General features: G+C 43.7%; 1 protein-coding gene across 2 annotated transcripts in view; it reads left to right on the top strand.

Annotated features, from left to right (window-relative positions):
- The window catches only part of LOC126095305 (survival motor neuron protein), a 152,219-nt gene that overhangs the window by 50,505 nt on the left and 78,537 nt on the right, over nt 1–23,177 (top strand). For both annotated transcript variants that reach the window (XM_049910098.1, XM_049910099.1), the window contains exon 2: nt 5,733–5,966. In XM_049910098.1, coding sequence (XP_049766055.1) covers nt 5,733–5,966 — 234 coding nt within the window. The remainder of the gene's footprint in view (nt 1–5,732; nt 5,967–23,177) is intronic.

Below are 23,177 nucleotides of genomic sequence, written 5' to 3'. Positions count from 1 at the left end.
TCTCCCTCCCCCCCATTCCACACACACACACACACACACACACACACACACACACACACACACACACACACACCAGTTTCTAGCTCCCTGGTGATGGAAGAGTGCCTTGGAATGAGCTCAACTCGTGGCAGTTGTTAGACCTGTGGGGGTTGGGCTACACTTGGAGGGCTGGCCTATGTCTTACTCCTAAATTTTGACATTGGTTCTGAGGCAAGAAGGTGTATTATGTGTATATTGTTTAACTGTGTGCTGAAAAAATCAACAGGAAATGGACCAGATCTCCGATCAATACCAGAAAGACAGAAATCATTACCAATATTGAAGATGCCCCTAAAACGGTAAGTCAGTGCTGCCAAGCACATAAAGAACCAAAACCATAGTGTCTTGGAGAATGCAGATCAGATGATGTCAGTGAAGTGAGAGCTCTCAAACAAAGGACAGTCAAATTAGATAAGGCATACTACGCTTCCAGAAAAAAATGTACATCTCAAAGCATCTGTTGATGAATATTGAAGACAGTATATAACACAGTAGCTATACAGCAGAGTGCTTATCCCTAATGTAGAAGACCCCAACATAGACCTTCGAATTGCAAGAAGAGAATATTGTGCAAAAGATAATGGGGCCAAGGCTCTTTCCAAGTGGTAAAGTTCGCAAGTAAGTTTGTACTGTCCTCTCCCAACTTCAAGAAAACCTCACTGATGACATTGAAGAAGATAACTAGCTTCCTATGGCCACATACACAGTGCGCTCCATAGGCTGTCCTAAGAGATCAAAGTAGCCGGCAAGGGTAAAGGAGTTGGATCGAGCAAATAAAGGCCTTGCAGAACTTCATATTAGGCAAGACTTATTATGAACGGGGTTGAGTAATAGTCAGCTACTGAAACCAGACCCTTCGTAACATCCCTAATAGAAGTTAACCATGTTGCAACAATGAAATTTTCTGAGAAATGCTAGAATAGTTGAGCAGGAAAATAAAGGACTAATGTGCTAACATAAAAGCTCAATGTATTAACAACAACAGTCATTAAACTTCATCAAGGTCACCAGAAGTAGTAGACAAAAACGTAGCAAAACACAAGCATTATGGTCCGCAGGTGGCCCAAATGAGTGAATAAATAAATAATTAATAAATAGAGGTTGCTAATACAGGATGGTCCATTGATAGTGACCGGGCCAAATATCTCACAAAATAAGCATCAAAAGCTTGAAGGGGGGAAACCAGATGGCGCTATGGTTGCGCCGCTAGATGGCGCTGCCATAGGTCAAACAGATATCAACTGCGTTTTTTAAAAATAGGAACCACCCATTTTTTATTACATATTCGTGTAGCACGTAAAGAAATATGACTATTTTAGTTGGACCACTTTTTTCACTTTGTGATAGATGGCGCTGTAATAGTCACAAACGTATAAGTACATGGTATCATGTAACATTCCGCCAGTGTGGACGGTATTCGCTTCCTGATACATTACCTGTGTTAAAATGGACTGTTTACCAGTTGCGGAAAAGGTTGATATTGTGTTGATGTATAGCTATTGTGATCAAAATGCCCAATGGGTGTGTGGTATGTATGGTGCTCAGTATCCTGGACAACATCATCCAAGTGTCTGGACTGTTCACCGGATAGTTAAGTTATTTAAGGAAACAGGAAGTGTTCAGCCACATGTGAAACATCAACCACGACCTGCAGCAAATGATGATGCCCAAGTAGGTGTTTTAGCTGCTGTCACGGCTAATCCGCACATCAGTAGCAGACAAATTGCGTGAGAATCAGGAATCTCAATAACGTTGGTGTTGAGAATGCTATATCAACATAAATTGCACCTGTACCATATCTCTATGCACCAGGAATTGCGTGGTGACGAGTTTGAACGTCGGTGTACAGTTCCACCAGTGGGCACAAGAGAAATTGTGGGACGATGACAGATACTTTGCACACGTTCTATTTAGTGACGAAGCATCATTCACCAACAGCCATAACGTAAACCGGCGCCATATGCACTATTGGGCAATGGAAAATCCAGGATGGCTGCGTCAAGTGACCTTGGCTGGTAAATGTATGGTGCGACATTATGAGAGGAAGGATAATTGGCCCCCATTTTATCAATGGCAGTCTAAAATGGTGCAATGTATGCTGATTTCCTACGTAATGTCCTACTGATGTTACTACAAGATGTTCCACTGCATGACAGAATGGCAATGTACTTCCAGCATGATGGCTGTCTGGCTCATAGCTCACGTGCCACGTGCGGTTGAAGCGGTAGTGAATAGCATATTTCATGACAGGTGGATTGGTCATTGAAGCACCATACCATGGCCCACACGTTCACCGGATCTGACGTCCCCAGATTTCTTTCTGTGGGGAAAGTTGAAGTATATTTGCTATTGTGATCCACCGACAACACTTGACAAAATGCGTCAGCACAGTGTTAATGCATGTGCGAACATTACGGAAGGCGAACTACTCGCTGTTGAGAGGAATGTCGCTACACATATTGCCAAATGCATTGAGGTTGATGGACATCATTTTGAACATTTATTGCATTAATGTGGTATTTACAGGTAGTCACGCTGTAAGAGTATGCGTTCTCAGAAATGGTAAGTTCACAAAGGTACATTTATCACATTGGAATAACCAAAATAAAAACGTTCAAACGTACCTATGTTCTGTATTTTAATTTAAAAATCCTACCTGTTACCAACTGTTCGTCTAAAATTGTGAGCCATATGTTTGTGACTATTACAGCGCCATCTGTCACAAAGCAAAAAAAGTGGTCCAACTAAAACATTCATATTTCTTTACGTACTACACGAATATGTAGTAATAAATGGAGGATCCTATTTAAAAAAATGCAGTTGATATCCGTTTGACCTATGGCAGCGCCATCTAGCGGGCCAACCATAGCGCCATCTGGTTTCCCCCCGTCTAGCTAGATAAGTTTTGTTCTTTGTAGTTTTTTCGTTTGACACTTATTTCGTGAGATATTTGGTTCAGTCACGATCAATGGACCACCCTGTATATGTCCGTGTATATGTCCATGGACCACAGTCGCTGTGGCAAAAAAGCTACATTGTTCAGTTCAGTGAACGTACTTCATTTTCAGAAAGAACACGAAAAACCATATTGTTTATTGCCCTGATTCTAAATATGTAGTGCCCCCCTGAAAAAGATATTTTCTCAGTTGCAGATGTGTCAAGACATCTCTTGTGTCTGTTGTTACTGCTGTTTTATTGTTGAATTACTTAGATGCATGACCACATTGTAGATAAGTTCTCTCCAGTTATGTCGTTAGCTGCTTGTGCTGTTATGTATGAGGGGAGGTCAAAAAGTGAAGGGACTTTAGTGAAAAGGAATATTTATTATAATGATAGAAAATTGAAACACATTATTTTTCTAAATAACCTCCCTGCATTTCAATGCGTTTTGTCTAATGTTTCACAATGTTTCCGATTCCATCGGAAAAAGTTTTTTGGTTGCACCTGTAACCAATTTGGAGCTGCATCAATGACTTCTGCATTGGTTGCAAATCATCTTCCACTGAGTGGTTCCTTCAGTGGTCCAAACATGTGGAAATTCTTGGAGGCAGGTCTGGAATGTATGACCGGTGTTCCAGCAATTTGAATCCCAACTTGTTTATTGTTTTGGCCGTCTGTTTGCAGAATGTGGACAAGAGGTACCTTGCTGCAGAATGACACTCCTTCACAGTTTTCTGTGACATTTCTGCTGTTCTGGAGATCTTCACGAAAGTGGCTGACAACCCTTCAGGCACAATGGGGTGCATGTCCAGCTAACATAGCCTCTGCACACCTCAGTGTCACCAACTCACCCTGTTGCTGTAATGGTGGCGGGACCAGTGCTAGTAGAGGCATCCAGTTTCAAGGAACCTATTCTTGTCCGCCACACACGGAGCCAGAAAATAACACCGCTGGCCGCTATGAAGGTAGGCACCATAGCGGCACAGGTCAGTTCTTCCAGCTTAGAGAGCCTCTCCTAGCCTCCGGGCAAATGCTACTCACCCCATCGTCTTAAGATGCTCTCTAAGTCCATCATAGGGACCGATGCCATTGCATTCAGCATTTGTTGTCGTTTCCCTTGTGCAGTCGGACTGTAGCTGGGATAAACTTTTCTGTTTATATGCTTACGTTTTTTCAGGACAGCTTCATCACACTTACAACATTTTCCATACAAGTGTATTTGTCTGTGAAGATCCTAATTGTGTTACTTTGTCAAACTCTAGAATCACCATAGTGTCAAGCCTCCATATACGTGAAATGTTGTAATTGTGATTTTGTTATTGTGGCAGCAGATGTTTGTTTTATTGTCAATAAACTTTTTAAAACTTTGATCAGTGTTTTCCCTATGTTGATGTGAGCGACACATCAATTTAGATCTGATTGTAAGTTAGTTTAGTTCTCAACACATCTCGGTAGTTCTCACTATTCAGTTTCCCCTCTTGGGGTGAAATAAACGGCTACCACATCTTCGTTTGCAACTTATACTGAACTGATAATTCTTTTGGTACCCACTTCGCACACATTTTCTGAAAATTTAGCCTGTCATGTAAGACGGAATAGACCGAATATGCTAAACCATGACTTGTATGTAAAGTATTAGCGATTTCTTCCATTGTGATTCACCTGTTTTCAATCACCGTACCTTTGGAGACTTCTAAATTGTCCTCTGTTGTTGTCAGTGGCCTGCACGGTGTTTTTCCTCATTACATAGAAAAGTTCTTCCCTGTTTGGAGTGCTCTATCCATTTGTAGATTTTGCTTAATGATAAACAGCTGTACCCATACTCTGCTTGCATTCGACAAATAATTTCTGCAAGTTTAATACCTCCCGCAAACATAAAGCAGATAACTGTCCTCATTTCCTCCTCAGTGTAGATCGACAATGGAGCTGCCGTGTTTCACAGTCTGCTACAATATGATGACTAACACGGAAATGAGTGACATATTGTATAGAATTGTTGCAGACGACAATACTCCAGCCCTGGTTACTAGCAGTATTACCAAGCCCTATGGAAGAAATTGCAAGTCGCTTTACTTTTTGACCTTCCGTCATAATATGATGGATACAAATATTGTTGTATGTCATATAAATTGTCAGCCAAACCCAACTTCAGTTTATCAACATTACTCATGTTATTTCACAGTTCCCTCTCTTTGTATCAGTTTCTGGCCATATTAGTTTTAGTGTGTTTATCTTTGTTTTCCTTTTGCAAGCTGTCCCCCTCCCACTCCTTCATTTGTCCTTCTGTCATGTCACAAAGATATTTGGACTAGCACACCTCTGGAGTACTGTACAGTGTCCCAGGAGGAATGGTCAATATTTAGGAATGACAGGGACGATCATCCAAAGCAAAAAGTATAGTAAACATGGACTCTAGAATGGATACCTTAAAAGCTATGAGCACTTCTTTAATAGAAGAGACAGGTTTCGAGGTAAGAATGATGGAAAAAGTACTCTTAGCTCTTAAGGTATAAATTTTAGAGCCCGTGTTTGATAGACTTCTTTGATTAGAATTATCATTCCTCCCATACCACTGAAGATTTGACTAATCCTCCTGGGACGTTTGTGGATGAGATGGCTTTTCCAGTAAAATAAATTTTTGTGTGACATTTACTTATCATTGTGTTTTAAGAATGATTGTAACTAAAGGTCATATTACAGCTTTGGTAGGACAAGTAATTGTAATGCTAATGATTTCTCATACTTTGTTGCAGGGAAGTGACTCCGAAGAAAGCAGTTCAGCAACAGATAATAACTCTTGGGATGATAAAGCCCTGGTTGACGCATTTGAAGATGCTTCACTTGCAGCAAAATACAGAATAGCTGCTCGTATGATTGCACGTGGAGAACAACCTCTTGAAAATGGCTTAGATTTACCAGAACAACTTGAAAGTGGTGTTGGGCAAACTGTGACAAGCAAAAAGTCAAAGAAAGGCAACAAAAGAAAGGTGAAGGTCGTATTATGTTAGGTGACGATGTTGATATTTTCTATCAATGGAAAATCCAAGATGGAATGTAACATTATTATTAAAAGGAAAGTTGCTACTCACCATGTAGCAAAAATGATGAGTCACGGATAGGTGCAACAAAATGACTGTCACAAATAAAGCTTTCTGCCAGTAAGGCCTTTGTCAAAAATACGCGCACACACACACACACACACACACACACACACACACACACACACACACACACACACAGTAGTCTCGGGCAACCGAGGCCACACTGGGAGCAGTAGCCCTAGTGCAGGATTGGAGTGGCGCCTGGATGGAGGTGCTGAGGAGGATGGCTCGGGGAGGGGGGAGGGATAATGGGGTAGAGGTGGTGGACAGTGAAATGCTGCAGGTTAGACGGTGGGCAGGCCAGAGGTAGGGGGGGGGGGTAGTGGAAAAGGAGAGAAGTAGGAAGACTGGGTGTGATGGTGGAATGAGGACTGTGTGGTCTTGGAATGGGAACAGGAAAGGGGCTGGGATGAGTGAGGACAATGACTAACGAAAGTTGAGGCCAGGAAGGTTTTGGGAACATAGGATGTATTGCAGGGAGAGTTACCGCCTGTGCAATTCAGAAAAGCTGGTGTTGGTGGGAAGGATCCATATAGCACAGCTGTGAAGCAGTCATTGAAATGTGTCGTGTTTGGCAGCGTGCTCAGCAACAGGGTAGTCCAATTGTTTCTTGGCCAGTTTGTCTGCCGCCATTCATGCGGACAGATAGCTTGTTGGTTGTCATGCCCTACAAGCTAAGCTGCAACCACTGTGCTGCATTCTATGTGGGAATGACAACCAACAAGCTGTCCGCCCGCATGAATGGCGACCGACAAACCGTAGCCAAGAAACAAGTGGACTACCCTGTTGCTGAGCACGCTGTCGAATATGACATCCTTGATTTCAGCGACTGCTTCAACACCTGTGCCATATGGATCCTTCCCACCAACGCCAGCTTTTCTGAATTATGCGAGTGGGAACTCTCCCTGCAATATATCCTACGTTCCCATAACCCTCTTGGCTTAAACCTACGTTGGTCATCGCGCCCAATCTTTTTACTTCCCTCCTTCTCCGTTACTCCCTCCCCCTTCCCCACCTCTCCCCTGCCCTCCGTCTAGCATGCAGCACTTCACTGTTGTCTGCGCCCCCCCCTCCCGCCCCCGCCCCCCTGCGGGTCCAGGGGTTAGAATAGGACCGAGGTATTCCAGCCTGTTATAAGAGGCGACTAAAAGGAGTCCCTCTCCCTCAAGGGTGTAGTTTGCGCCTGCATCTGGAGACGCACGGTTCCACGACTTACATTTGTGGTCATTTTGGTTTTTCGCTTATTCTGATTTCTTCCTTCCTTTGTTTGGTTCCTTTCTTTGTCCTTCTCCCTCTCTCACTGTCTTCCTTACTTTTTACCTTGCCTCCTTCTTCTTGCCTTCTTGTCCATCCTATAGTCTCCGCCTCGGCGTTTGAGACAGTCTGTCCTTTCTCTGCCTCTCTCCCTTTTTTTTTTCTTTTTCTTCTTTCCTCCCTGTGCGTGCCTGAAGGCCTACCCATGCATTCACACGCGTAGCCGGTGATGAGGTAACGCGTAATTCCCTGCCCTGAGTAGACAAGTAAGGCATGCACATACCCCCTGGTAAAGGCCAGGCCAGGCCAGGCCAGGCCAGGCCAGGCACAGGGAGGGGTGATTGCGAGCTGACACCTTCCGACCATGCCGATTGGTCCTTCCATCTGTTTCTCGGGAGGTGTGACCTGAGGCGTAAACATTCACCTAAGGCGGGAGCGCTCTCTGAGAGGGTCCCCACAAGGAAGGAGCGCACCATCGGAGACGCTGGCAATCGTGGGGATTCCTCCGAAATGGATTTCTCTTCTTCTTCTTCTTCTTCTTCTTCTTCTTCTTCTTCTTCTTCTCCTCTCTCGACTTCTGCCCAAAAACAGAAACTTGACCAGCCACCAATGACAAAAGTTCTACTGCCTGCCCCAAAGTTCCTCGTAGTTTCTAGATCTGAGGATGGAAAGGATTTTTCATCTGTCAACCCTTTCATTATTCAGAAGGGCGTAGATGCCATAGCCGGACCTGTCAAGTCTTGTACCAGGATGCGTAACGGTACCTTGTTGTTAGACACTGAGAGCGCCTTTCAGGCACAAAAACTGCTTTGGGCCACACTCCTGTACATGTTCCCTGTCCGGGTGGAGGCTCGCTGCACTTTGAATTCGTCACATGGTGTGGTATATACTAGATCACTCGACGGGTTGACTGACGAGGAGATGTCTTCCGTCGCTGAGCAGGGCGTGACGGCTGTCCATAGGGTCATGAAAAAGGTCAACAATAACCTTATATTGACCCGGACACTTTTCTTGACCTGTGATAGTGTTCAACTGCCGTCGCGCATCAAAGCGGGCTATGAGGTTATTTCTGTTCGCCCCTATGTCCTAACACCTACGCGCTGCTACCAGTGTCAGCATTTTAATCACACCCGCCAGTCTTGTTCTAACGCGGCTAAATGCGTCACTTGTGGCAGTGACACCCATGAGGGTGACTGTCCACCTCCGTCTCCTCGTTGCGTGAACTGTCAGGGTGACCATGCAGCGTCCTCCCGTGACTGTCCCATCTACAAGGATGAACGCTGTATACAGGAAATTCGGGTCAAAGAGAAAGTGTCCACCTCGGCTGCTCACAAGCTATTTGCTAGTAGGAAGGCCACACTACTCCCAGCGGGGAAAAACAGTACTGTCCTCGCCTCGCCTCTCCTCGAACTACCAGAGAGGTGTCGACGCAGACATGCGATCTGACCTTTAGCGCTACGGTCGTCCAGTCAGCCAGTGCTAAGATTGCCCGGTCAACGTCTCCTCTTCCTCCCGTCACCCATAAGACACAAGCACCTTCAGCAGCTTCTGCCAAGACTAAGACCCAGAAGTCAGATGCACAGGCTTTCAAGAAGGAACCGTCCCGTGAAGACTTCCTACGTACCTTAAACACCCAGCCATCGACCAGTACTTCGACTAAACGACCTTCCAAGAAGGCTCATAGGAAGCAAAGTTCTCATTCTCCGCCACGGCGCATTTCTTCTCCTGCACCACCCAGCAGTTGTCGCCCCAGGCAGTCATCCGTTTCGCCTGGCCGCACCGCTGGTAGCCGAACATCTGGCCATTCACCAGCAGAGGAAGCTCCCCCTCCCGGCCATCTTAACAAGATGGCCGACGAACCTATTGAACAAATGGACGATGACTCTCCACTTATTGATAGCGGCGGCAGTGCTCGCTCGAAGCCAGGCGCTCAGCGGCCTTCGAGGTGACCCCTTCTTGCTTCTCCTTTTTCTTTTTCTTCTCACGATGGCACTTCTTCATTGGAATATTCGCAGCATTCGCTTCAACCGAGAGGACTTTAAGTTGCTGCTACGCTTGCACTGTCCGCTCGTCATAGCTCTCCAGGAAACGAAGCTATGCCTATGCGATCAAATTGACTTGACACACTATGCCTCAGTGCATTTTGACCTACCCCCTGTGGCAGGTATTCCGGCTCATGGAGGGGTTATGTTGCTGGTCCGGGATGATATTTACTACGATCCCATCACATTGCACACCGACCTGCAGGCAGTTGCCATCCGAATTACTCTCCCAACTTTTACATTTGTATTGTTTACAATCCATCGTCGTCTGCCGTTACTAGGGCAGACATGATGCAAATTATTGCTCAGCTATCTGCACAATTTTTGTTGACTGGAGACTTCAATGCCTACCATCCCCTTTGGGGCTTTTCAGCGCCCTGCCCGAGGGGCTCCCTGTTAGTAGACCTTTTCAACCAGCTCAATTTTGTCTGCCTCAATACTGGCGCCCCTACTTTTCTTTCGGACACATCTCACACCTATTCCCATTTACACCTCTCTATATGTACTACCCAACTTGCACCCCGGTTTGAGTGGTACGCACTTTCTGATACGTATTCGAGCGACCACTTCCCTTGTGTTATCCATCTTCTGCATCATGCCCCCTCTCTGTGCTCAACTAGTTGGAACATCTCCAAAGCACACTGGGGGCTCTTCTCTTCCAGGGTGCCATTTCAGGATCAAAACTTCACAAGCTGCGATCGTCAGGTCGCACACCTCACGGAAGTCATTCTCACTGCTGCTGAATATTCCATCCCTAATACTACTTCTTCTCCACGTCGCGTACCGGTCCCCTAGTGGACCACAGCATGCAGAGACGCTTTACGTACGCGTCGACGTGCTTTAAACGCCACCCTACGATGGCGAATTGTATCAATTATAAATGATTACGTGCGCAGTGTCGTCATGTTATTAAAGAAAGCAAGAAAGCCAGCTGGGCTGCTTTCACAAGCACCTTCAGCAGTTTTACTCCTTCTGTTGTCTGCACCGGCTTTCTGGCACTAAGGTCCACTCACCAGTTTCTGGCTTGACAGTCGCGAATGACGTCCTTGTGGCGCCTGAGGATGTCTCCAATGCCTTCGGCCGATTTTTCGCAGAGGTTTCGAGCTCTGCTCATTACCACCCTGCCTTCCTCCCCCGAAGACAGGCAGAGGAGGCAAGGCCACCTAACTTAGGCTCCTCGAATCATGAAAGTTATAATGCCCTATTCACCATGCGGGAACTCGATAATGCACTTGCCCAGACACGGTCCTCTGCTCCAGGGCCTGATTCTATTCATATTCAGATGCTGAAGAACCTTTCTCCTGCGGGTAAAGGTTTTCTTCTTTGTACTTATAATTGCATCAGGATTGAGGGTCGTGTTCCCACATGCTGGCGCGAATCTATTGTTGTCCCGATTCCTAAGCCGGGGAAGGACAAGCACTTGCCTTCCAGTTATTGACTCATTACCCTTACCAGCTGTGTCTGTAAGGTGATGGAATGAATGGTTAACTCCTGTTTGGTTTGGCTGCTCGAATCTCGACGCCTCCTTACCAATGAACAATGTGGATTTCGTAGGCGCCGCTCTGCTGTTGACCATCTGGTTACCTTGTCGACCTTCATTATGAATAACTTCTTGCGGAAGCACCAGACCGCAGCTGTGTTCTTTGATTTGGAGAAGGCTTACGACACCTGTTGGAGGGCGGGCATTCTCCGCACCATGCGTACATGGGGCCTTCACGGTCGCCTCCCTCTTTTTATTCGTGCCTTTTTAATGGATCGACGGTTCAGGGTATGTGTGGGTTCTGTCCTGTCGATGCCTTTCGCCAGGAGTATGGGGTGCCTCAGGGCTCAGTTTTCAGCATCGCTCTCTTCGCCATAGCGATCTCAATCCAATAATGGATTGTCTCCCAGCTGATGTATCAGGCTCCCTTTTTGTGGACGATTTTCCCATCTATTGCAGCGCGCAGCGTACATGTTTCCTGGAGCGCTGTCTTCAGCATTGTCTTGACCGTCTTTACTCCTGGAGTGTCGCCAATGGCTCCAGTTTTTCTGCTGAGAAGACGGTCTGTATTAACTTCTGGTGCTGTAAAGAGTTTCTCCCACCGGCCTTACATCTCGGTCCCGTTGCTCTCCCATTCGTGGAGACAACAAAATTTTTAGGTCTTACATTTGGCAGGTAACTTAGCTGGTCCCCACATGTCATCTTTGGCTGCCCGTTCTACCTGTTCTCCAAATGTCCTCCGTGTTCTCAGCGGTACGTCGTGGGGAGCGGATCGAACCGTCCTACTTCACCTATATGGGTCGATTGTCCACTCAAAGCTGGATTATGGGAGCTTTGTATACTCCTCTGCGCAGCCGTCCATCTTATGCTGCAACAACTCGATACAACATTGGGGGTTACGTCTTGCGATCGGAGCGTTCTATACTAGTCCCGTCGAGAGTCTTCATGCTGAAGCCGGTGAATCACCACTAACCTACTGGTAAGACATACTGCTTTGTTGGTATGCCTGTCGGCTATTGTCAATGCCCGACCACCCGTATTATCGTTCCTTTTTTGACGACTGTCTGGACCGTCAATATGGGTTGTATGCATCTGCCCTGCCATCCCCTCGAGTTCGTTTTCCTCGCCTCCTTCAGCACCTTGATTTTTCACTCCCTGCAACCTTTCAAGTGGGCGAGAGGCAAACGTCACCTTGGCTCCAGGCTCAGGTTCGCGTTCACCTTGACCTCAGCTCATTCCCAAAGGAGGTTACCCCAGCTTCGGTATACCGCTCCTGGTTTGTCGAACTTGGTTCGAAGTTCATTAATACCAACTGCATTTATACAGATGGCTCTAAGACCAATGACAGTGTCAGGTGTTCTTTTATTGTCGGGGCACACAGTTTCAAATACCGGCTCCATGGCCATTGTTCGGTGTTCACAGCTGAGCTATTTGCCCTCTACCAGGCTGTTCTTTACATCCGCCGCCACCGACATTGTGCTTATGTCATCTGCTCTGATTCCCAGAGCGCCATCCAGAGTCTCAGTGATCCGTATCCGGTTCACCCTTTCGTGCACTGGATCCAATGCTCTCTTCAGCAGCTGGAGGACGACGGTTCTCCGGTTACCTTTATGTGGGTTCCTGGCCATGTCGGTATCCCTGGGAACAAAACTGCAGATGCTGCAGTCAAGGCTCCGGTCCTCCAGCCTCAGACAGCTTCTTGTTGTGTGCCTTCATCTGATTTTAGCAGGGACATTTGTCAGCGCATTTTATCGCTGTGGCATGGTGATTGGGCTACACTTACGGAAAACAAGCTTCGGGCCTTGAAACCTCTCCCCACGGCTTGGACGATCTCTTCACGCTCTTCTCGGCAGGAGGAGGTCGTTTTGGCCCGGTTACAAATTGGACCCTGCCGGTTCAGCCATCGCCATCTGCTGACTGCTGCGCCGGCGCCGTTCTGCCAATGTGGGCAGTTGCTGACGGTATGCCACATTTTAATGTCCTGTCCGAATTTTAATACACTGCGTATTGATCTGGCCTGCCGTGTACTCTGGATGCCATTTTAGCGGATGGCCCAGGAGCAGCTGCTCGCATTCTTTGTTTTATCCACTTGACAAACCTGTTTAAGGACATTTGATTATGCTGTTTTCTTTTAATCCTTTGCCTATTAATGTGCCTTTTATAGTGTTGTCCTATTTAGTTGCTGTTTTAACCTTGTGCCTTGCAGTGCATTCATAACTTAGTCTGGGCGCTAATGACCAATGTATGTCTCCCCTAAAACCACAAAAAAGAAAAAAACAACAACTACTTTCCGCCACTCCTACCCTACTGTCCCACCTCAGCCTCCTCTATACCTACACCCAGTTGCCACTCCCATCATGCACTGGTGCTCCTGCTTGCAATGTGGCCCAGTTGCCTGAGAGTACAGTCATGTGGGTGTGTGTGTATTTTTGACGAAGGGCTTACTGGCCGAAAGCTTTATATGTGGCTGTCTTTTTGCTATGTACAAATGTGTCTGTCTTTTTGTTGTGCCTATCTGTGACTCAACATATCTGCTGTATGGTGAGTAGTGACTTTCCTTTTGATATTTTCTATAATTTTTATACACAGTCAACTTCCATGAATTCACAATTTGGGGAGACCAGGAAAAGTTCAAATAGTTTAGAGTTTTACAAAAGTTGGGTTGATCAAAGTGCAATTGAGAATAGTTTTTATCTAGACTATCCTCTAAGACAGTAGTAGAAAGTAATGCTTTAATTTAAATAACATTTGTAGTTCTTACAAAGGGAAGCAGGAAGTAACAACTAGAACTGCAGTTGGAAGAAATTTGATTTGTCACTGACACTATTAATTCTTATTTACATCAACTTTCCAAGTGAAAGAAACACACAAATTTCTGAAACTTCAGTGTTATTTTACAGATAAATCAGATATACCTTTCTTTGTCAGTGACCTCCAGCATGCATGCTCAAATGCCTCCCCCCCCCCCCCCCCCCTTACCACCACCACCACCACCACCACCACCACCACCACTTGTGACCAGGCCGAAAATAAATCGGCAACATCCACTCTAAGGATGGATTTGCACAATGTTTCCAGTGACAACTTTGCTCCCTTTGAGTTATGTATAAGCAGCTCTCCTCCCCCTCCCCCTCCCCCATCATGATCATCACATGATCGCCCAAATGTGCAAAATCAGTTTACTTTTTTCTCTTCAGACAGACAGAAAGAAGGCCCCCAGATATTGTGAAAATAGGTATATATTTCCCTGCTTTCCTGTCATTGCTGTTGAGTCTGTGGCTTTTTGATGAACCCCACATTCCTTAAAACAGTTCAGAATCATCACCAGTGTAACTTTTCCCAAGTTTTATCAGTTAAAACTCTCATGCTGGTCCTCTATCATCATTGCGGTTAAGTCTCAATTGTTTTGCAGTATAAAGTTTCAAAATTCCCTATTAAAGTGGTTGTACTTTCAAAATGGTGGTGTTCACAGGGGAAAAAAAGAGGTCTCATTTTATCGAGAGATGGTGAATTATTGTGAACTGGGCAGTTGTCCAGAAAACAATTTTTATTTTTTCATGTCTTTGACCTGGCTCCAACAGCTGTGTATTGAATAATTCTGTTGGCATCCACACATTTGTGTTAGAGTAATAAGACACAGGAAATCATCAGATACCCTTGTAACATCTAGTCTTAGCATTTTTTGCTCTAGATGGGTTTTGGTTCTGGTACTTTACCATGTTCACTGCAAGCAACAGCATTACTTTTTCTTTTCTGTGATTCTCCTCATGGCTCTTCTGTTTACAAATGTATTTGATCAGTACACTTAAAGAAAAAACAGCCCTGTTTCATCAGTATAGAACACTTTTCATGGATTTTAATGTGTCACCAGGCTTGCTAGTTCATTTTTCGAAGCCATACAGACTGTTTTCAAAGGCTGCACTTACTCCAGAAATCTTTTCAAAACAGTTCTGTCATTTTTAAAGTTAGTCGCTGCTCGCTGGTGAAGAAGCCTTCAGTGTCCAGTCTAATAGTGAATGATCGAGCATTTTCTTTAAACATAAAACCTTTGAAAGATATGTTTCATCATCTACATTGACTAATCCCTTTCAGTAACCATTCTTAAAAAGATTGGCATTTACCTTGCCAAGCCCACTCCCTCCCATTCATATGATGACTTGCTGTTCTTAAAGAGCCCGATATTTGTACTCATTTTAACAATATTATGAGAAGGAAAGCTGCTACTAACCATATAGTGGAGTTGCTGAATCACAGATAGGCACAACAGTGTGTTTCACACTTACAGCTTACAGCTTTCGGCCAATGGCCTTTGTTAACAAGACACACGCACGTGTGCCCCCCCCCACGCCCCGCACGTGCGCGCACAAACACTGACTGCAGTCTCAGGGGCAAACTGCAACCAGTTGCAGTCAATTATTGACGAAGGCCATTGGCTGAAAGCTTTAAGTGTGAAACTCTTTTTGTTCTGCCTATCTGCGACTCAACATCTCCGCTACATGGTGAGTAGCAACTTTCCTTCTCATAATATTGTTATATTCCATCCTGGACTTTCCATTGTTTGATTTGTACTCACTTTAAGTCATTTTTGAACTGCCTTGTGTTCTATAGTACCGTATTTACTCGAATCTAAGCCGCACCTGAAAAATGAGACTCAAAATAAAGGAAAAAATAATTTCCCTAATCTAAGCCGCAGCTGAAATTTGAGACTCGAAATTCAAGGGGGGAGAGAAGTTTTAGGCCGCACCTCCAAATCGAAACAAAGTTGGTCCATTGTATTATGAGACACAATTCAGGTCAAATGACTGACAATACAGCTACAGTAGTTTGGTTCGAGCCGTAAGCTTAGCAGTTAAGCTTTACCAGGTAGCCATTGCTATGCGTCAGGTGCTCCGTCCTTATTTATGCGGGTACCCTTCGTTTTTCATGTGCGTCGTCTGGTTTCAATTGATTGCTTATTTTTCTTTGATCTGATAATTGCCGTTCTCTTTGTTATAGGTGTTTTCGTCACTCTAAGCTGAACATGCATTACTGTACTGTGTCATGCATTGTTTGTCGCATTCCGATAATGAATGTTCACGACCTGTTGCCGCTCGCGGCATGGTTTGCTTTTGTGCGTGGTACCGCCGCTTACAATAAAAAAAAAAAAAAGAGTAATTGTTTCAGTAGCGAAACAATGGCAAGAGACTGCTATTTGTTGTTATTTACAGTGCTGCTTTCTTTGATAATGATCAACAAGAACCAAATAATAAAGTGCGTATGATAGAAGATGTTCTGAACGAGAGTTTAGCGAAAATTTTTCTCCGTTTGAAAACCTTTGCAGACGCCTCTTTAGTACATTATTTTCTGCACAGAAATTAGTCATCTTAGATTTAAAAATCTAGTCAATTGTCGTGCTTCATTTCTGACTGTATCACTATTAGGCATAAGAATAATACGAATATGAACATGACATATGTGTATACTTCCGCGTTTGTGTTGTCTCACTCTAGTTTCGTAGTTCATTAGGCAGACAGGATTTAAATGAGATAGTAGCAAACACGAAAGAATATTCGTATTATTCTTATGGTGAAGAGAATACTGCACGTGATTCAGAATTCACAAAAGTTCCCATTAGCAACCATCTCTTCTCACAGGTAGAAAAAAAATCAGAACATAGAATTGGCCGTACTGACAAACATCACAAACGGTCTTGCCAGTCGGATTTTCGTAGTACATTGAAAAGCTGCTACATTCGAAGATGAACAATACGGAATTTGTATTTACTTCGTTGGATAATGTATGAAAATGCAGTGGTCGAAATTCGGGGCGGAGAAAAAAGCTCATCTTCCACCTTTTTTTAAAATTTATTTACTGACGCAGAGGTTTTGGCGCCAGTATTTATCTTTGTGCCTGTAAAGCATGCCTGTGTAGCGCTACATATATTCGACGGCAGAAGTTAGTTGTGGCGGCACCTACCAACATATTTCAGAACTTCCGCGTACTTTGAACTCGATTCTAAGCTGCAGGCGTTTTTTTGGATTACAAAAACCAGAAAAAAAGTGCGGCTTAGATTCGAGTAAATACGGTACTCTTTCCATGCTAAGTGGTCTAATTTCGGGAAAGTCCCACATGACCATCACGGATTTTGCTGAACTTTTGTGTGAACATTTATATATGTTCAGAATTAATATTGGCAAAGTTTTACTTTCTCCAATTTAATACTTGCAGAGAGATTGTCAGAAACTTTCTGGTTGATCAAAACTGTGTGCCGGACTGAGACTCGAACTTGGTATCTTTACCTTTCACGGGCAAGTGTTCTGCCAACTAAGGTACCAAAGCATGACTCAAGATCAATCCTCACAGCTTTACTTCTGCCAGTACAGTGTCTCCTTCCTTTCAGATGTAACAGGAATTCTACTGCAAAACTTGTGGGACTAGTGCTCCAGGAAGGAAGTGTATTGTGGAGATATGGCACACCAGAGCCTGGGGAATGTTTCAAGAATGATATTTTCACTCTGCAGATGTGCACTAATTTGAAACTTCCTGGCTGTGGCTGATCCATGTCTTCCAGCAGTGGTCATCGGGCAAGTTTCGCAGTAGAACTTCTCTGATGTTTGGAAGGTAGGAGATGAGGCACTGTTGGAAGTGAAGCTGGAGTTGTGCTTGGGTAGCTCAGTTGGTAAAGAACTCATCTGTGAAAGGCAAAGTTTCCAAGTTTGAAGCCTGTTCTGGCACACAATTTTAATCTTCAAGGAAGTTTCATATCAGTGCACACTCCACTGCAGAGTAAAAATATCATTCTGGATATTATCCTTTGCTTGTCCACATAGCGCAGCTACCAACAGTGCACCTCTGAGTTTTTGGCAACTTGTTGTTGTTGTTGTTGTTGTGGTCTTCAGTCCTGAGACTGGTTTGATGCAGCTCTCCATGCTACTCTATCCTGTGCAAGCTTCTTCATCTCCCAGTACCTACTGCAACCTACATCTTTCTGAATCTGCTTAGTGTATTCATCTCTTGGTCTCCCCCTACGATTTTTACCCTCCACGCTGCCCTCCAATACTAAATTGGTGATCCCTTGATGCCTCAGAACATGTCCTATCAACCGATCCCTTCTTCTGGTCAAGTTGTGCCACAAACTTCTCTTCTCCCCAATCCCATTCAATACTTCCTCATTAGTTATGTGATCTACCCATCTAATCTTCAGCATTCTTCTGTAGCACCACATTTCGAAAGCTTCTATTCTCTTCTTGTGCAAACTGTTTACCGTCCATGTTTCGCTTCCATACATGGCTACACTCCATACAAATACTTTCAGAAATGACTTCCTGACACTTAAATCTATACTCGATGTTAACAAATTTCTCTTGTTCAGAAACGCTTTCCTTGCCATTGCCAGTCTACATTTTATATCCTCTCTACTTCGACCATCATCAGTTATTTTGCTCCCCAAATAGCAAAACTCCTTTACTACTTTAAGTGTCTCAGTTCCTAATCTAATACCCTCAACATCACCTGACTTAATTCGACTATATTCCATTATCCTCGTTTTGCTTTTGTTGATGTTCATCTTATATCCTCCCTTCAAGATACTATCTATTCCGTTCAACTGCTCTTCCAAGTCCTTTGCTGTCTCTGACAGAATTACAATGTCATCGACGAACCTTAACGTTTTTATTTCTTCTCCATGGATTTTAATACCTACTCCGAATTTTTCTTTTGTTTCCTTTACTACTTGCTCAATATACAGATTGAATAGCATCGGGGAGAGGCTACAACCCTGTCTTACTCCCTTCCCAACCACTGCTTCTCTTTCATGCCCCTCGACTCTTATAGCTGCCATCTGGTTTCTGTACAAATTGTAAATAGCCTTTCGCTCCCGGTATTTTACCCCTGCCACCTTTAGAATTTGAAAGAGAGTATTCCAGTCAACATTGTCAAAAGCTTTCTCTAAGTCTACAAATGCTAGGAACGTAGGTTTGCCTTTGCTTAATCTTTCTTCTAAGATAAGTCGTAAGGTCAGTATTGCCTCACGTGTTCCAGTATTTCTACGGAATCCAAACTGATCTTCCCCGAGGTCGGCTTCTACTAGTTTTTCCATTCGTCTGTAAAGAATTCGTTTTAGTATTTTGCAGCTGTGGCTTATTAAACTGATTGTTCGGTAATTTTCACATCTGTCCACACCTGCTTTGTTTGGGATTGGAATTATTATATTCTTCTTGAAGTCTGAGGGTATTTCGCCTGTTTCATACATCTTGCTCACCAGATGGTAGAGTTTTGTCAGGACTGGCCTTCCCAAGGCTGTCAGTAGTTCCAATGGAATGTTGTCTACTCCGGGGGCCTTGTTTCGACTCAGGTCTTTCAGTGCTCTGTCAAACTCTTCACGCAGTATCGTATCTCCCATTTCATCTTCATCTACATCCTCTTCCATTTCCATAATATTGTCCCCAAGTGCATCGCCCTTGTATAGACCCTCTATATACCCCTTCCACCTTTCTGCTTTCCCTTCTTTGCTTAGAACTGGGTTTCCATCTGAGCTCTTGATGTTCATACAAGTGGTTCTCTTATCTCCAAAGGTCTCTTTAATTTTTCTGTAGGCAGTATCTATCTTACCCCTCGTGAGATAAGCCTCCACATCCTTAAATTTGTCCTCTAGCCATGCCTGCTTAGCCATTTTGCACTCCCTGTCGATCTCATTTTTGAGACGATTGTATTCCTTTTTGCCTGCTTCACTTACTGCATTTTTATATTTTCTCCTTTCATCAATTAAATTCAATATTTCTTCTGTTACCCAAGGATTTCTACTAGCCCTCTTCTTTTTACCTACTGGTTTGTCTGCTGCCTTCACTACTTCATCCCTCAAAGCTACCCATTCTTCTTCTACTGTATTTATTTCCCCCATACCTGTCAATTGTTCCCTTATGCTCTCCCTGAAACTCTGTACAACCTCTGGTTCTTTCAGTTTATCCAGGTCCCATCTCTTTAAATTCCCACCTTTTTGCAGTTTCTTCAGTTTTAATCTACCGGTCATAACCAACAGATTGTGATCAGAGTCCACATCTGCCCCTGGAAATGTCTTACAATTTAAAACCTGGTTCCTAAACCTCTGTCTTACCATTATATAATCTATCTGATACCTTTTAGTATCTCCAGGGTTCTTCCATGTATACAACCTTCTATCATGATTCTTAAACCAAGTGTTAGCTATGATTAAGTTTTGCTCTGTGCAAAATTCTACCAGGCGGCTTCCTCTTTCATTTCTTAGCCCCAATCCATATTCACCTACTACGTTTCCTTCTCTCCCTTTTCCTACACTCGAATTCCAGTCACCCATGACTATTAAATTTTCGTCTCCCTTCACTATCTGAATAATTTCTTTTATTTCATCATACATTTCATCAATTTCTTCATCATCTGCAGAGCTAGTTGGCATATAAACTTGTACTACTGTAGTAGGTGTGGGCTTCGTATCTATCTTGGCCACAATAATGCGTTCACTATGCTGTTTGGCAACTTAGAAACCTAATATCTCTGGCAATGTTTTCTTGGGGAAAAAACCATAGGCCGTTGTGTACAAATTTTTGTGTGCTCTTATGTGGAATAATGAAATATTTTGTGAGCAATTTTCACATTGATAACTTGAAGCAAGGTCGGCCGAAGAATACACACTCCTGACTTTTGAACTGACTGAGACAGCTATTTATAAGGGACCTACATTAAATATTAGCTCTGAACCCAGTTGCAACTTGCTTTTTTCACATGTTCTGTCTATAAGAGAGAGAAATGGAAATAAATTAAATGTCCCCATGAAAGCATAAGATCAGTACCTCATCATTAATTACAAGATATGCCCATCTGAACTTCAGCATTCATCTATAACACCACATTTGAAAAGCTTCTATTCTCTTCTCATCTAAACTGTTTACTTTCCATGTTTCTCTTCCATACATTGCTACACTCCATGCAGATACCTTCTGAAAACTCCCGCATGTCTAAAAACAAAGATGATGTAACTTACCAAACGAAAGTGTTGGTATGTTGATAAAGACACTAACAAACACAAACACGCACACAAAATTCAAGCTTTCGCAACCCGCGGTTGCTTCATCAGGAAAGGGGGAAGGAGAGAGAAAGATGAAAGGATGTGGGTTTTAAGGGAGAGGGTAAGGAGTCATTCCAATCCCGGGAGCGGAAAGACTTACCTTAGGGGGAAAAACGAACAGGTATACACTCGCGTGCACGCGCGCGCGCAAACACACACACACACACACACACACACACACACACACACACACACACACACACACACACACACACATTCATCTGCACATGTACAGACACAAGCAGACAAGGAGTCATCCTTACCCTCTCCCTTAAAACCCACATCCTTTCATCTTTCCCTCTCCTTCCCTCTTTCCTGATGAAGCAACCGTGGGTTACGAAAGCTTGAATTTTGTGTGTGTGTGTGTTTGTGTTTGTTAGTGTCTCTATCAACATACCAACGCTTTCGTTTGGTAAGTTACATCATCTTTTCTGTGTCAACAGATTCCTCTTCCTGGGAGATACTTTTTCTTGCCATTGCCAGTCTACACTTAATATACTCTCTACTTCTGCTGTTATCAGTTATTTTGCATTATGAAGGTCAAAACTCATCTACTACTTTAAGTGACTTGTTTCCTACTCTAATTCCCTCAGCATCATATGATTTAACTTGATTACGTTCCGTTACTGTTGTTTTGCTGTTTTTGAGGTTCATCTTAAATTGTCCTTTCAAGGCAATGTCCATTCTGTTCAACTGCTCCTTCAAGTCCTGTGCTGTCTCTGACAGAATTACAAAGTCTCCGGCATGTACAACAAATATTAAGGTATGTCGCAGACAAAAGCTGCCATCTTCATTGCAACAAACTCTGGAGCCTTGATGAATTTTTATAAATGATTTTGAGATGCCTTGAGTAGACATTTTCTTTATTTGATGTGGGATTGTACAATTTTGGCCTAAGACCATTTCCAAGTATGTAAAACTGAAGCATAATGCATTTAATGCATTAGGATCACTAATGAATTTAACAACTACTCAGATTCTAAGCTGTACTAAGAGGACTGTAACTTAATTTACAGATTACTCATTAATGTATATTGCACCATATGTGTTGTTGCTCCTATGTTGTAATTATGACTCCATGTAATTGTCATAAAATGAATTGGAAATCTTTTTTCACTGTTATGGGATCATGTTACTTTCGAGCAGTTGTTAAGCAGCTTGTATATACAGGGTGTCCATAATTAATGATGTCAACTTTGAACAGAATATTATTGAAGCAGGTGCCTATGTCATTGAACAAAAAAATTTTAATGTAAATTTGACCAATAGATGGTGCTATAAGTATCAGAATGTGCACACCAACAGATGCGCAGATGCAGCTGTTCCTCAGTTTGCGTCAGAGACATCCACCCAACATGACTCTCCATGAAGTTGTTAAGCTGTTGGCAAAGCTTGCTTACAAGAACAGTGAGTGTGCACCAGTAGCCAAGCAGATGTTCTGGACGCTCAAAGGTATGAAAAATGAATTGATCTGTTGTCTGCTAAAGGCATGAAGAAAATGATTACAAAATTTGAAAAGACAGCTTCTGTTGAAATGAAATGTGGCAGAGGGAGGAAAGCAGTTGATCAGACACCTGTCAAAGATGTGGCCATGGCATTGCAGGAGGGGTGAAGAGAGAGTCTGCAAACATGGGGTGCACGGAAATTGACCAAATATTGAACATGCCTGCAAGCATGTTGCATAAAGTTGTGGGAAACATACTGCATTGCTATCCATGAAAAATCACCCATGTTCAGGTGTTGGTTCCTGCTCCCCTATCAGCAGGACAAAAGTTCACTCTGGAATTCCTAGGTCTGTGGAAGAGGACAGTGAATGGACATGGAACATTATGTGAACAAACAAAGCCCATTTCCATTTCCAAGCACATTTAAATACACAGAATTGCAGAATATGGGCAACGGAACATCCACACCCAAATCTTCTTGGGGTTCCGATTGAACCACCCTTCTCCATTTGTACCTGTCCCTTGTCCGTTCAAAATTAGACTATGGGTGCTTTGTTTATGCATCTGCATGTCCATCCCTTTTATGCCGTCTCAACACTATCCATCATTATGGCATCCATTTGGCCGCGGGTGCCTTTTACATGAGCCCGGTTGAGTGTCTGTATGCTGAAGCTGCTGAATTACCACTGTCCTACTGCCGTGACTTTCTCCTGAGCAGGTATGCTGCCATTTGTCTGCCATGCATGGCCACCCCTCTTATGCCTTCTTCTTTGATGATTTCTTTGATCATCAGTATGG

The sequence above is a fragment of the Schistocerca cancellata genome, chromosome 8 (genome assembly GCF_023864275.1).
Source record: "Schistocerca cancellata isolate TAMUIC-IGC-003103 chromosome 8, iqSchCanc2.1, whole genome shotgun sequence".
Classification (NCBI taxonomy): domain Eukaryota; kingdom Metazoa; phylum Arthropoda; class Insecta; order Orthoptera; family Acrididae; genus Schistocerca; species Schistocerca cancellata.
Note: the sequence above shows the minus strand (reverse complement) of the source record. Positions and strands in the feature narration are given on the sequence as shown.